Raw genomic sequence first — 9721 nt, 5'->3', positions numbered from 1 at the left:
GAGTTTTGTGTGGATGTTTGAACAAATAAATAGGTATTTATAGAGTTTTTGGGTGAATTTTGAGTTAAATAATTTTAGCCGTTGGATTTAAATTTGGGCCATTAGATCTTTTTTTTTTACCGTTAGATTTGATTATATTTGATCTCAGCTGTTAGATTCAATGTATTTTAAAATAACATATTTAAAAAAATTAAATTTGAATCTAGACTGTTGGATCAACCAACGGTCCGTTAAACCAAGCCCTTGGATTCAAATTATAGCCGTTGGGATTTTTGGGTGGCCGACAAACGGTTGATAACGAGGCCCACCCCTGTTGGGAAAGGTTTGCAAGCGCATCACATGGGGCGTGTTGGAGGGTGACCGGGCCGAGACTGGCCTAATTGCCAGCGAATCCAGTCGCACGAGGGGGGGGGGATTTTGGGGGGTATTTGGCACAGCTTTAACATTTGGCATTTAGCCCAATGTTTTAGCATGGGTTGGAGATTGTTTTTTTGGGGGGGGGAATTTGGGGGGTAATTTAGCATTTAGCCCACCATTGGAGATGGTCTTAAACACTATGAAAAATATGAAACAGATGAAAGATTTTTTTTTTTATAATTATTTTAGCCATTAGATTTAAATTTGGACCGTTAAATTTCTTGTTTTACCGTTGAATTTCATCAAATTAGATCTTAACCGTTGGATTCAATGAATTTATAAATATAAAACAAAATAAAATATACATATATGGTGGGCCAACCTCACTGATCCTGGGCTAAATCATGGGCTAAATTTGACTTTCATTTGAGTTTTAGGCTTTAGGCCACATTTTAGCATTGGGTTGGGTTGAGCTTTGGGGGGGAATAGAAGTGGAAATTTGAGTAAGTGTAAATATTTTAAATTGACAATCGAATCAGTTTGTTGTATTCATATAGGGTCAAGGAGTGTAGTTGTAAAAAATCATCAAAATTGGAGGTAAAATAACTGTTAAATCATGATTTTTCGTTGTTAACCATCGAAAAGCTTTGTCTCGTTACTTGATCTCTGAATGTTTGTTTTTTGCAATTTTTGGCGTATGCAATCTCGAAATATATACAAACAAGTTTGGTGGTTGGATCGTTGAAATTAGTTTCGTACAATGTGTATCCCATCAAAATGATAGATTCTCTAACATTTAAGAGTTTATTTATACTTTCATTAAGTATAACATAAGATTTTGTGGTATCCACTAGTGTAAGTATTTTAAATTGATGATCGAATCAGTTCGTTGTATTCATATAGGGTCAAGGAGTGTAGCTGTAAAAAATCATCAAAATCGGAGTTAAAATAACCGTTAAATCGTGATTTTTCATTTATAACCGTCGAAAAGTTTTGTCCCGTTACTTGATCTCTGAATGTTTGTTTTATACGATTTTTGGCGTATGCACTCTTGGAGTATATACAAACAAGTTTGACAATTGGATCGTTGAAATTAGTTTCGTAGAATGCGTATCCCATCAAAATGATAGGTTTCCTAACACTTAGAGTTTATTTATACTTTCATTAAGTATAATATAAGATTCTGTGGTATCCAGTAGTGTAAATATTTTAAATTGACAATCAAATCAGTTCGCTATACTCATATAGTGTCAAGGAGTGTATCTGTAAAAGATCATCAAAATCGGAGTTAAAATAACAGTTAAATCGTGATTTTTCGTTTATAACCGTTGAAAAGTTTTGTCCCGTTACTTGATTTCTGATTGTTTATTTTTGTGATTTTTGGTTTATGCAATATTGAAGTATATACAAACAAGTATGATGTTTGGATCATTGAAATTAGTTTCGTACAATTCGTATCCCATCAAAACGATATATTCCCTAACACTTAGAGTTTATTTATACTTTCATTAAGTATAACATAAGATTTTGTGGTATCTACCAGTGTAAATTTTTTAAATTGACAATCAAATTAGTTTGTTGTATTCATATAAGGTGAAGGAGTGTAGCTGTAAAAAACAACAAAATCTAAAATAACTGTTAAATTGTGATTTTTCGTTTATAACCGTAAAAAAGTTTTGTCCTGTTATTTAATCTCTGAATGTTTGTCTTTTGCAATTTTTTGCGTATGCAATCTCGGAATATATACAAACAAGTTTGACGGTTGGATCGTTGAAACTAGTTTCATACAATGTGTATCCTGTTAAGTTCAATGATATATATATATTTATTAAGTAAATTTTCAGTAAAATTTATAATAATTTTTTTTTGAAAAAAAAAAACAAAAAACCTTGCGCGACGCCACAATGTTATCGTTGCGCAAAAGCACTTTGCGCGACGTCAAAATGAAAACCTGCATCGCACCATTTGTGATAATTTTGACAGTGCAATAGTAAAAAATAGGAGTCTTTAAAAAAATTTCCCAAGTTTTCCCATATTTTTTTTAATAATAGGCACTTTGCACAAAATCCTTCCTCTCGCTTACCTCTCTCTTCTCGCTGCAGCCGACTTTCCACCTCATCCTCTTTCTCTTCCTCCACTCCAGCTGACTTTCCTCATCCTCTCTCTCTTCCCAACCTAAACCCAAATCCTCCTCCACTCCAGCCAAATCTCCTCCTCAGCTCAGCTTGCACAAGGCATTCCCGCCCAATCGCCCATTAGTTTCTCCGACCGCCGGTCAATTTTGTTCATGTAAGTATACGGTCTAATTAGATTGATGGTAATTGCTGATTAGATTTTTGGTTTCTGGATATGATTGTTGTCGTTTTGATTTGATATCAGTCGTTTCATGCTGGTTTCGCTGTTATGGCTATGAAATTAGGGTTTTTTTGGACTGCGATTGATGTGGGTGGAATGAGATAATAACCATTAGATTTGATTTTTTTTCATGTGGGTCAGTTTTGTTTTGTTTTTTTTTATAGCTCAATCTGTGAGTTTCTTATCTGTGGGTTTTGTTTTCCGTTTAGATTTCGATATAGGGTTTGAATAGCTCAATCTGTAAGTTTCTTGTGTGTTTTGATTGATGTTGTGATGTTTGATTTGGGTATGCATTTTTTGTTGATTGGTTTGTTGGGTCAGTCTTACATGTAGGATAAGCTATCATACCAATTCATTCATGGTATCGTTCACTTCCTGCAATGAACTTGAAATATAAATCCTAGCTCCGAGGTCCCAATTTTCAATTTCTGAATTATGGTCCTCAATGGAAGTTGGAAGCCTCCATATTAACTAAAGCAAAATGGAGGCCCAAATTTAAAATTTGGAAACAAAATCAGTACAAGTACATTATCCCTAAACCAATCAAGTACTTGCTTATAAATCCAAAAGGTCAAAGAAATAACTGTTCTACTATATACATACACTTAACAACAGAACGAAAAGTATACTTTGCTATGACAGATTCCTTATCAGGGATCCTACTAGAGTACATCCTGAAAAAAAAAACAATCACAGTAATTGAAAAAAACAGCCATAGTAATTGAAAAAAACAGCCATAGAGTACTTCTTACTAGAGCACATTCAAGAAAGTGTTCAAGAGCCTTCGCAAGTTCCCCATAGTAATTGAAAAACACAGCCTGCAATCTAGGAACTCTTGCTCCTAATTTTTGGCTATTAACCATAGAGTACTTCCTATTTTAGTTGCTTATTGGGATTTGTTAAGTTTATCTGCTGTTACTTTCAATTCTACAGGAACTCTTGCTCCTAATTTTTGGCAATTAACCATCTTTAATTAGTATTGTTTCTACCGTTGCACTACTGCTATATATATATATATGTGTGTGTGTGTCTGTGTGTGAACAAATGCAGGAAAGGATTAGTTTCTAATGTTATAATTTTATGGTTCAAAAGGTGTATAGATGTCGCGGTTGATCATTGGTACATGCCTTACTAAGGCTACTCCTACGATGTCCCAGGTGCCCATCTCATCGACGCCATTAGTGTCGGTTCAACCGCTCAGTGCACGGCGGCCTCACCAGCCGCAAGCCGAAGCCTTCTGATCACACTTCCTCAGCATCCTAATCGAGGGTGAGTCCTCCCAGCCAGGTAGTTTTTTCTAATTCTCACTACGTTGTATTTTCTTTTTTCATTTTAAAACTATTATTTTTATGATGGTCAAAATTTGCTGGACTGTGAAATTGTGCTGTAGGTTGTGAATTATTGTTATTTTACTGTTTTAAGGTTTTGGGAAATGCTATACTATTAGGGGAGGTTGTGTCGAATTTTTTGTACAAATTTAAGCGTAGGGTTTTCACCATTTAAGTATTTTTGACCAGCTAAACAAAACACCAAGGGGCGTAGTCAAACGCTGAAGCAGGCACAGAGAGTACATCAGGCCGCCTCCAAGATCAAGATTGCGTATGACCCGTGACATTGTGGAGCGGCTACCTCACAGCAACATAGCAGCATCATTAGTAGTTATGGTGTTGTTATTCGACAAAATTGTCCTATGCAGTGGGAGTCTTGGGCAGAAATTCCCGAGGAGACGAAGAAACTGGTGCAAGACAAGTTGTCGGTATATTAATTTTTAGCCTTTATTATTTTTTTAATTTTGTTTACAAATATTAAAAACCAAAATATATTATCTTAATATTTAAATTTCTTACTATTATTTTATTATTTTTCATATTCGTAGGTCATTTATGATCTTCAGGACATATCCCTCGAGGCCATGACCTACATAGAGGAGACCTTAGCAACCCCGTACAAACATTGGAAGAACAATCTTCACACACATTTTAAGCTATGGGATGATCTAGAGATTGCTCGCCTTCATGGTTGCCCAATTGAGTTGCAGGACCGGTCAGAGGAATGGCAGTGGCTCTGCAAACATTTTACGAACCCAAATTTTGTGGTATGTACAAAATATTTTAATAATAACTTATTATTGTTTTAGTTATTTTTTAAGCTTTTTTTGTTAATTTATTTCAAATAGTCGCACTAACATGTATATTGTGTGTTTAACAGAAGAAATCTGTTGCTGGCAAGAAAGCTCGAGAGTCAAAGACACATCTCCACCATTCCGGTTCGAAGCCCTTTTCATATAGGCTTGAGGCACGGAGTTAGGTAAAAGTATATTAATTTTGAAATTTTATACAATTTATTTATTATTATTGATTAATAAAATTTTCTTAATGTTTTTTTCCTTCATGAGGGTTCTAAGTTCCCAAAGATTGACCTGTTCGAGGACGTTTACGTTCGACCTGGTGATGAGACAACTAAGCAGCTTCATGTAAGTATATGTAATTGTTATTATTCCTATATTTATGAATTGTTCAAATATTATTTATATTTTGTTATTAAACATTATATGTTTTTTCTTTATTATTACAAGATGCTATGGTGGAAAAGCGCACTGCTGTTCTCCAAGAAGCAACATCGCAACTTCCCGCGGAGACCTCGATCGAGGATGTCACGGTACCCGTGGATGCAGGTTTTCAGATCCTGACTGATTTCCTGGATCAGAACTTCAATCGTCGTCATGGCAAGGTTGTTCGGTGTATGGGGAAAGTGCAGATTCGTGAGATGAGTGCCTCTTCTTCCAGATCGAACACAGCAGAGGTCGATGCATTAAAGGAGGAAGTGACAACCCTAAAGGGTTAGCTTGCGGTCCAGGACGAGGAGATAAGGACCTATGCCGTGCAGATGAGAGACCTTGTACGAGCCATACAGAAGTCCAGCTTCCAAATCTCACTACCAGCACTTGATCTTGCTCCACCTTTGATGTCCGAGCCACTTCGTCTTGCCGATACCCAATAGCCTGATGTATCAAACCTAGAAGAGTACTTGTAAGTTTTTTTTTTTTTTTTTGTTAGAATATCTTGTATGTACATTTTCATATATTTTATAATTAAATATTGTTCCTTGGTTAATTAATTATTGTTTAGAATTTAATTACAATATTTATTAAAAACTAAAATTAAAAAAATTTTGACCAAAACAAAAGAAAGGGGTTTGCGCGATGAAGAAGAAACCTATGTCGTGCAAAGCCACTAAGCCACTTTGCACGACGTATGTTTCTTCTTTGTCGCGAAAATCTTACTGTCATTGCCTTGGTGGGACAGTTAGTGCACGACGAAGGTTTCGTTGCGTTATTTTTCAGGCAACCATTTTTGACTTTGCACGACGAAGGTACCTACATCGCGCAAAGTGTTTTTTCTACTAGTGTCGGGTGTGGCCTTGAGGGGAAGCTGTTAGAGCGTGTGGAAAGCCATTGCGTCTTTGTGTGTTAAATGAAAAGATAGAGTTAGAGATCGAAGACCTTGAGAGTTGCGGTTAATGTTCCAATATACATTTCATCTTCGTTTTCTTAATATATAGTGTTGTTTGAGGATAGATTTGATTGATCAGCCAAATGTAACATGTTTTCAATTTAGATCTTACGCGATGTTTTATGCAATGTCTCTTCCCACACCTGCATTGCAACACAGGCAACTGATTAATTAATTATCGCAAATAATTTAAATATGCAATAGCACAAGTGACATTGACCCTGTGCCACCCACCCTATATGTTTAGGCCTAATTAATTAATGCATGAACTCAATTATGCAGGTAATTAAATTATAAGGTAATTTAGCCAAAAGTCAATAAAAACTTTACTATTTAGTCATATATAATGACATGTTTTTGTTTTAGACTTAATCAATGATATATTTTTATTAATTAGGCATAGGTTAATGATGAATGCCATGTAAGCTTTAAGTCATTATATGTAGTTAAAATTTGACTCTTTTATCCTTCCCTCTTTCTCTCTATGACTGCAACATGGCCTCCTTGACCTCAACAAAGTCCACCAATATCTCAGTACTAAAATCGAGACCCCAGGTTACGAACTCGAACTCAGAGTTCTACCTCCATATTTTCCGACGAGGCTTCGTGATTTTTCAACTAGGTAAGGGTTGGGAACTCATGAACTTCTTCCTTTTATGGTTCTGATCTTATGCCAAAGTTTGAATGTGAAAATCCGTTTGATTTGGTGAAGGTTAAACGAAAATCAACTCAAAGAACTTTTCCCCAATTTCCTACGAAGGACCCGCAAGGTTGCAGGTATTTTCTGGCCAACTACGGCCATGCCTCAGCCCCAGTTACGTATATTTCTATTCCTTACCTCTTGAGCTTTATTTTGGCTTTTGAATCTTTGAATTTGGTTGAGAAATGAACCCGTTATGGCAATTTGAAGTTTTCCGGCCACCTCCCCTGCGATTCCGGTCTTCTTCTTTGTTGGTTTTCTATATGAATTCACATAACAAGAAAAGACATTGTGATGCAGTGTATGAATCCACAAACCTATTTGAATCTCAATGCACAATCACAGAATAGGAAACAGACACTGCAACAAAGTGTCTGAATCCACAAACTTATTTGAATCTCAATGCACAATCACAGAACAGGAAATAGACATTGCAACGAAGTGTTTGAATTCACAGAACAAGAAACAGACACTGCGTTGCAGTGTCTAAATCCACAAACCTATTTGAATCTTAATGCACAATCACAGAATAGAAAACAGACACTGCAACGAAGTGTCTGAATCCACATAACTGAAAACAGACATTGTGTTGCAGTGTCTGAATCCACAAACATATTTGAATCCGTATGCATAATCACATAACATGAAACAAACACTGCAACGAAGTGTCTGAATTCACAAACCTATTTGAATATGAATGCACAATCACATAACATGAAGCAGACACTGCATTGCAATGTCTGAAAAATAGAGGTTGAAGGTGGTGGGAGGCAGGGAGGTTGAAGTTTGAGGGTGGTGGGAGGCGTGATTTACAATGAAGGAGATCGAAAGGTTTGGTGTTTTAAATAGTAATGGCGTCATTTGTAATTTTAATTTGATTGAGGTGTTTTAATGTATCTTAAAGTCTCATTGACCTATTTATAATTCCAATAAATTTAATTGACCAATTGTTAGTATCATAACTTTTGATTGATTTTTATACAAAATCACCCTAAATAATAAAGTATGTGATTCGTTAAATTATCATCAAATCATTTGCAGGTCTTTGAGCAAGCATCAGGCAAGGTCTGCATTATTTTAGGACCATGCATGCACTATGTTTCCATCATGCAGAAAAATGAAATAATTAACTGTAATTTCTCAAAATTTATGAAAATGCATGAATGAGATCACATGGGATTTATATAAATTATATCAAATATGTCAAGGCTGTCAAGATTCCAATTGTCTCAAGGAAGATAATCAATAATCGTCAGTTGATCTCATTCAAAAAGAGGGCTTGATTCTCTTGTTTATTTTTATATGCAAAATAATAAAAAAGTTTAAATGACAAATAACTCAACGCATAGCCACAAATTAATGTATTTTGCAAATCATGCCTCCTCCTTGGCAAAGAATCATGTGAAGGAATTGCATAGACATTGCATAGAGCCCTCTGACATTTTATATGCAATATGGATCGGCTCATGAGTTGGTATTGCTGGTCTGAGATGAGACATTGCATAGACATTTGACAGGGAACATATAGATCCAAATCGAAATCATGTTACGTTTAGCTTGTGATCGAAGTGGATGAGATTCCATGTCCCCTTCCCTTTACCAACACTATATATTAGGCAGATGCATATGGAAAGAAACTCATCAATCTCAATTGTACATTAACTACAAAGTCTTCATTTCTTTTTTCTCTCAAATCACAAAGAAGCAATGACTTTCCACACTCGCTCTAACAGCTTCCCCTCAAGGCCACACCCGATCGTTCAACAAGTTGATGAACATTTGTATATATTGAGGTCCTCCGAAGTCACCTCCACATCTTCTTCATCAATCAACCACAACCTAAGTAGCCTCGGAGACTTGTATGATTGTGTTGATAGGTTGCTTCAGTTGCCCCTCACACAACAAGCCTTGGCCCAGGAGCAGAATGAGAGATGGACCAATGATCTATTAGATGGCTCTCTCAGACTCTTGGACGTTTGCAGCACTGCCAAGGATGCTGTCTTGCAAACAAAGGCATATGTACAGGATCTTCAATCGATCATAAGAAGAACGCGAGGAGGTGAGTCTGAAGCTCTTACAAGTGAGGTTAACAAATACTTGAGCTCCAGGAAGATGGTTAAAAAGGCTATCCAAAAGGCTATGAAGAATCTAAAGGGAATCGATAGCAAAACCACCTTCTCTTCCCTTAACAACGACCAGGAGACTGTTGCCATTGTTGGCAAGTTGAGAGATGTTGAAGCAATCACTCTCGCAGTGTTCGAATCACTTCTGTCCTTCATCTCTGGGCCAAAGTCAAAGCCAGGCAGCTGGTCAATTGTTTCCAAGATGATTCCCACTAAAAAGGTTGCATGTGAAGAAACCGAAGCAAATGAGTTTGCACAAGTCGATACTGCACTACATAGGACAAGCAAATCCAATAACGCACAGAACCAGCTTGAGATGCTGGAGTCATGCATTCAAGGTCAGGAAGAAGGACTTGACAGCCTATTTAGGCAGTTGATCAAAACAAGAGTATCCCTCCTCAACATCCTAAATCATTAGATGTTTATGTTTTTCGATTTTGTACATGAAAACCATACACTTGTATATAATCTTCCCATACAATTAATGATATACTCATTTACTTGAAATTTCAACTACTCTTGTTCTTTGTTCAAAAGCTTTCATTTCGGAATAGATCCTATACTCTTGCAAGTACTCACCAAAATTTAACCATTACCGCTCTATGTATATTCCGATTATCATCTTGTTCATCGACTCGAATCTAAAAATCAAAAGAAAATGAACTTGTCATTAT

General features: G+C 36.2%; 1 protein-coding gene across 2 annotated transcripts; it reads left to right on the top strand.

Annotated features, from left to right (window-relative positions):
- Positions 1-2414: 2414 nt before the first annotated feature.
- Positions 2415-9516, top strand: LOC137730224 (uncharacterized). 2 transcript variants are annotated; one of them, XR_015952792.1, is made up of 9 exons: positions 2415-2646; positions 3813-3999; positions 4230-4468; positions 4589-4807; positions 4921-5019; positions 5117-5185; positions 5288-5741; positions 6744-6846; positions 6937-7256. XR_015952792.1 is itself a non-coding variant. In XM_088678821.1 (9 exons), the coding sequence occupies exon 9, from the start codon at positions 8632-8634 to the stop codon at positions 9463-9465; it is 834 nt and encodes a 277-aa protein (XP_088534947.1). In that variant the 5' UTR covers positions 2415-2646; positions 3813-3999; positions 4230-4468; positions 4589-4807; positions 4921-5019; positions 5108-5185; positions 5288-5741; positions 6744-6846; positions 6937-8631; the 3' UTR covers positions 9466-9516. The 2 variants fall into 2 exon arrangements, 1 of the variants encoding a protein (XP_088534947.1); XM_088678821.1 differs by having other exon boundaries at positions 5108-5185; positions 6937-9516.
- The last annotated feature ends 205 nt before the right edge of the window (positions 9517-9721 follow it).

Source organism: Pyrus communis, chromosome 10 (assembly GCF_041283825.1).
Source record: "Pyrus communis isolate YQ-2024b chromosome 10, ASM4128382v1, whole genome shotgun sequence".
Lineage (NCBI taxonomy): Eukaryota > Viridiplantae > Streptophyta > Magnoliopsida > Rosales > Rosaceae > Pyrus > Pyrus communis.
This window is presented reverse-complemented; position numbering and strand designations above follow the sequence as displayed.

Bases quoted from the DNA above. Each gene is read 5' to 3' on its own strand.
- LOC137730224 (XM_088678821.1), top strand. From the start codon at position 8,632: ATGACTTTCCACACTCGCTCTAACAGCTTCCCCTCAAGGCCACACCCG.